This window comes from Mauremys mutica, chromosome 12, assembly GCF_020497125.1.
Source record: "Mauremys mutica isolate MM-2020 ecotype Southern chromosome 12, ASM2049712v1, whole genome shotgun sequence".
In the NCBI taxonomy this organism is placed as follows: Eukaryota; Metazoa; Chordata; order Testudines; family Geoemydidae; genus Mauremys; species Mauremys mutica.
This window is the reverse complement of record NC_059083.1, coordinates 67617709-67623708: the sequence shown is the minus strand read 5'-3', so window position 1 is coordinate 67623708 and position 6000 is coordinate 67617709. Positions and strand designations below refer to the sequence as shown.

Sequence of the window (6000 nt, the reverse complement as noted above, 5' to 3'; positions counted from 1 at the left end):
TGTGACTTATCTGACCCATCCCAATCAAGCAACACAACTTGAATTTCAAACATGAATGACCAATTCCTAGAGTAACGATATGTGTCCATTACCCTCTGAATAGCAAATCTGAGAAACTCATGACCTGCTCAGGGAAATTCCATGAGAAAGAAAAGAGGCAAAATCTGCTAAATAAGATATTCGTTCCTGGGCCAGTTCAGACTTTGTTGCCAAATCTCTAGCTGGAAGGAACCCCTGGCCCCGTGGAACAGATTGAAATACTGGTGTGATGCTCTCTGCTGAAATTCCAGGACCCTGACCTGTGGTCAATGAACTGTTCATTGCCAATTCTGAGCATCTTTGGGTCAGGAAAGTGGACTGGAGTCAGTAGCGCGATTCATACCTAGGCCTTCTAAGGGGCCTGCAAGCTGAACATGTACACCAGAGACTGCTTCACCAGCTTCCTGCCTCTAACCCAGTTTCCCCATCCTAGTACTCCTGACAGTAAATCAGAGGGAAAGTTTTACAGAGCAATTAAGTAGGCACTTAAGTTACAAAACTCACAAACATTTAATTACACTGTATTCCCCAAACTTTCATCAGCACCGAGGAACAGTTATTTACCATTTTTAAAGCAGTACCATGTCCCCTTAGTGAGCTGGGAAAGGGAGCAGCATAGGGGTGAATGGTGCTGCAGGTTTTTTTAGCCCTTTCCAACAGATTAACTAAAAGGAAGGTTGACTCACCTGTCTAGGAAAGCTCAGAGATTGCAGTACAATTACACTGTCTGCAGAGGAGAACCATACCTTCATGAGTTGCAAACCCTGGAGAAATACCCTAGAGTTGTTACACAGCTGCTGGAAGACAGAAGGAGGCTACCTGAGGCAGCTTTAGACAGAGAGCTACTCTGTGATTGGCTGGCTACAAGCCTGCTGGGAATCTGCAGGGCTATAAAGGCCAATGAGCTGCTGCAGGTTAGAACAGGAGCTTGTGGGCGCTAGTGCTGACAGGCAGTAGACCAGGAACCTGACTGAAAGCACGTAAGGCTAGTAACACTGAGATTCTAGGGTACATCTTGTTTTCTTTGGTGTACCAATAAACTGCCTTAGTTCATGAGCTGACTGTCTGTCTGCCCCCTGTTCAAAAGACCCAGGCAACCATCACAGGAAATCATTAGTAAAACCGGTGAGTACTGACAAGCATCTGATTCCAACCCACAGCTGATTAGAGAAGTTTAAAACATGCATTAATGGCATTCTGTTGGCAGATCAGCAGCTCTTCACCTGGCTTGTAGGCCCTCGTTCTGCGTGGTAGGCCACATTTCCTCCCATCCAGCTGTTGCTTGGCATTTGGAAAAGGCAGAATGATCTGCAGTTCCCATTGGTTGAAATTAGTTGATTGTTTCAAATTATTTTCGTAAGAACTAGATACAATACCGTCCCCAGGGAGAGGCTGTGCGTGAGTGGTGGGGGATGAAGAGAAGGAGCTTAGCTAAGAACGATCAATCCCCCGGCCATATTGCCATCTCCTAGAAACCCTGGCAGTCTCCCGCACCCATTAGGACAGGGTACAAGCACTTTGCTTTGGTTCTGGATCATGAAATGCAGAAGAAGTGATCCTTTCATTTCAGCTGGGGCTGAGCATTGTAAAAAGGCACTTGGCCCAAGTCCCGTTGACGTTCACTCCTCCTTGTCTAATTCACGTAGCCACTTCTGGAAACGTTACGCTGGGTCTATAGTGTTATGGTCTATAGGGCCAGCTCCTCAAAGGTATCAGGCACCTAAATGCCCTGGGGAGCTGGATGCCCACATACCTTTGAGGATCTGGGCCCTGGTGCTTAAGACAGGGCCTGTTTAGACCTACACTGAAGGGTGGGTGGGGATGTCTTCCATTTTCAAAGATAACACAGCAGTGGAGAGACACCTTCTAGTTTTATTACATGCATAAGAATGAACAAACTTGGAGGCACATTAGCCTCCCCCCACTTCAAGGTGACAGGAAGTCACACAGTTTAAACTACCCCAAGCATATTTGTTGAAACAAAATCCCCTTTATTGTCCAAACCAGGCACAGACACCCATGCTAGAACCCTTTCACCCCGATGAATGCCTTGTCTTCCTCTGTTGCCCCAGTTATGGGGAAGCAAGATTAGCTCACTAGAATAGTACCCAGTCAGAAACGCTAGGCAGTCTGTGCATCTGTGAGTACCACCACGGCTTAATATCATGGTGGAATTGGAGGGAACATGGAGCTCGTTTTAGTGCCTGAATCGTGACAACATGGGAGAATAGCGGTCAGGGCGATGAGACTGAAATCCCTTGGAGGTGGCTGGGAGTAGCAGCAGGCCACTCAGAGGATCTTTCCGGCAACGAGTCATGGCTTCTTTGTAATTCATCTTTTCCTTGGTGACTGGGTCAACAAGATCTTTCTCGTAGTTGGGCTCATCCTGGAGCATCTTAGCCAGGTCGTCGCTAATCATGCCTGTCTGGGCTGCTTCCAGCACTGAGATGCGACCGGTTTTCTTGGGATCAATGAGCCCCCCGGTCAGGTGTTGGACCTGTAGGTAGGGGAAGGCAGTGTCCTTGGTCATCCATCCTTTCTGAACTGCCTCCCCGACAGACAGCCTCCTCTTGGTCACAGGGTCCTCTACACCTGTGAAAGCTTTTTGGGCATTCAGCAGCCTCTGCATATAGGTGTTATCGATCAGCCCTCTGTCTATGGCTTTGTGGACAGAATACCGATCCCGCGTGATGAGATCTACGATGCCCCCAGTTGCAGCCTGGGCCTCCAGCAGCTTTTGAGCGGTCATGGGATCCACCATCTTCTTGATGACAGCGGTTCTTATGTTGCACTTGGTGTCGGTGGCAGTGTCGAACACTCCGGCAATGGGGAAGCTGTCGTCGCAGAAGCTTTTCTGCAAGCTCGGAGGAAAGAAGCTTTGGGTCTGCTGCTGCATCGTTGGAGATGGAAGTGGAGACTTGGAGATGATGGAGCCAATGGACAAAGAGGAGAGAGGCTTGGATTCCCCTGCTACCAACAGAGCAAACTCCGAGATTGGGATCTTGCCATCTCTGTACAGCTGGTACTCCTCTTTCGTAATCTTCCTAAACCTCAGGGCATCCTCGATAGAGTACTGTTTCCCACTCTTCCTGTCGAGCAGGACAGAAACATCCCCATTGGGGCCCAAGGTAGTGATTTCCTCCCAGTCGCACTCTAGTTCTTGCAGCTGGATGTATTGGTTTCTGTCTATGATTCCTCTTTTGTAGGCCTCATAAGGAGACATATCCTTCCCCGTCTCAGGGTCCAAAATGGAGATTTTAGTGGAGAGATTAGTCTCTCTCATCTCGGTCTCGTGGCTCTTTTCTTCCCGGTTGACCCCAGACTGGAGTTCCCGGATGGACCTCTCTTTTTCGTAGATCTGGTCCTTCTCCCTTAGGATAGCTGCCTCCAGGAAGGAAAGTTCTTGCTCACGCTGCATCTTTTTTTGCCTGTCATTCTCTGTCTTTTGGCTGAGGAGCTTGGACTCCTCTCGGAGGACAAGGACTTTCTGCTGCTTCTGCCTTTCCAGCTCCCTGAGCTCACTCTCCAGGTTGGCTTTCTCTTGGATTGCCAGGTTTCGTGCTTTCTGGAGATCAGCCTCCTCACGGGACCAGGTCCTTTTCATGCCTTCAGCTCTCTCTATTTTCTCCTTGAGTCGTCGTATGTCCTCTTCCACATTTTGCCGGGCAGTTCTCTCTCTGCTCAGCAGCTCCCAGATCCGTGCACGTTCATTCTCTAGCACTCTGTCTTTCTCCACTCTGATAACCTCCTTGTAGATGATCTTCTCCTGCGATTTTGTTTTCTGCAGAATGTCAGTCTGGACTTGCAGGTTCTTGCACTCCCTCTGCAGGTTCAGAACTTGCATCTTTTCATTGTCCAGCTCCAGACGCAGTCCAGTAGCCGCCTGCTCGAGCCCCGGATCCTTCTCTAACTTAACCACTTCTTCCATGATGATCTTTTCTTGCACCGGTGCGGGGCTTTCCTCTATTTCCTTTATTCTCATGGTTATTTGACGCAGCTCCTTTTCCAATGCAAGCCTCTTGTTTCGATCTTCCTGGAAGTTAAGCAGCTTCTCTTTCTCTTCCACCACAGACCGAAGCTGCTGTACCTCACGTTCTACACGACGCCTGTTGCTCACTTCCTCGTCCAAACTCCGGCTCAGCCTGTTGTGCTCATCCCTGAGCTTTGGATCCTTTTGGGTGAGAATCACCTCCTGGACCACCACCTTTTCTTCGGGCTTTCTCCTCTCCAGCAGCATGTACTTGTTCTGCAGGTCATAGATGGTGTCCTCAGCTGCTCTCCTTTTTTGAGACACATTGCGCACCTCTTGGCGGAGGCGATCAGCTTCTTTTTCCAGGAGTGGGTCATTCTCGTATCGGACAACTTCCTTGTTGACCAGCTTGGTTTCAACCTTGGACCTTTCCCTTTTCCATTCATCCCTTTCACCCTGCAGCCGGATGAGCTGCTCCTGGGACCTGCCATTTGTGTTCACCAACTCATTGAGCTGTTCCTTCAGCCTGTCGATTTCTCTAAGAATCTCTGGGCTCTTCTCAAGTTTCACCACTTCCTGGATCACCTCTTTATACTCCACTGTTGGTTTCTGAGACCTGAGGATGTTCAGCTCAGACAAGGCCTCTTCTACCTCCTTGTCAATCTTTGTCCTTTTACTAGTAACTTCTTGGAGCTCCTTCTTCAGGCGAGTAATTTCCTTCTCTGTCTCTGGATCTACCACGAAAATCTCATTGACTCTCTCTTTAACCTCTACCTTAGGTTTTTGCCTCTCTGCAATGATGTATTTGCTTTGCAGCTCTGCCAGCTCTCCTGTTAACATCCGGTTCTTGTTCCTCTCTTCTTCAATGAGAGTTCTAAGCTTGGAAGACTCTTTCAGCAGCTCTGGGTCCTGTTCCACCTTCTTCACCTCCTTGACAATGATTTTGGGTTCTGCTACTTCAATCAGCCTTTCCAGCTCCTCGATCCTACCGTTCAGTTTGATTGTCATGTCCTCCACAGATTTCCTGTTGAAGGTTTCTTTGTCAATTTCCATCTGCAACGTCCTGACGGCCTTCAGCATCTCCGGGTCTTTTTCCAGCTTGATCAACTCTTTCACTACCACTTTCTCTCGGACGTTGGGCTGCTTCTGCTCCAGAACGTGCAGCTCTTTCCTGAGCCGTTCAAGTTCAGAGGAAGCAGTGGAGCTCTGTTCTCTGAGATGCTTGATTTCCGCACGGAGGCTAGCCGCTTGGTTATCTAGGTTTGGATCCCTCTCGATTTTAGTGACCTCTTTGGTAAGCAGCTGGGCCTCAACCACCTTCCTCTCTTTCTCCATCTGGATGAGCTTCTTGTTCATCATTTCAATATCTGCCTGCAGGCTGTCCCTTTTTCTGCTCTCATCCTTAATCTGCTGCGTCATCTTAGCCAAGTCGCTCTCCAGTTTTGGGTCTCGGTAGTATTCGACCACCTCCTTTTCTTCCACTCTTTCAATGGGCCTTTGAGTCTTCAGCAGCAGAAGCCTGTTTCTGTGTTCTTCCAGCTCCTGCTGAACCTTGGCCACTTTGCTCCTTTCTTCCTCCAGCTGCAGTTTCAGTGCCTTTGATTCTCTTGTTGACTGAGCCAGATTTTCTGACTGTTGCATTCGCTCATGTTCCGCCTGCATCTCCTCTTTTACTTCCTTCTGCAAGGAGAAAGCAAGAAGTTCATTAGAAAGACAAGGAGTTAATGTCACTCTTAGAGCATGGCATCAGTGGCCCTTTCTCTGAATCCTAAAGTCTTACAGTGCTGGCCAGTTGGCGAACAGGAATAGGTGATAGCAGACAAAACTGGTATAGAATTCTAGGTTCTAACTGATGAGAATCACTTAGCCTTTGATTAAACACAATCAGCAAAAATGGATGTGGTTGGGGAACTGTTCTCCCAAGTGAATCGAGCAATATTGGAGTTATAAACTAGTATGATATTTAGGGTATTTGTATACAGGGCCGGCTC

The 6000-nt window shown here is 48.4% G+C and overlaps 1 protein-coding gene across 1 annotated transcript in view; it reads right to left on the bottom strand.

Annotated features, from left to right (window-relative positions):
- Positions 1-1889: 1889 nt before the first annotated feature.
- EVPL (envoplakin) overlaps positions 1890-6000 on the bottom strand; it is a 41218-nt gene continuing 37107 nt past the window's right edge. The window contains exon 22 of the mRNA XM_044983184.1: positions 1890-5689. Within this exon, the coding sequence (XP_044839119.1) occupies positions 2237-5689 (3453 nt within the window). The 3' untranslated portion in view covers positions 1890-2236. The remainder of the gene's footprint in view (positions 5690-6000) is intronic.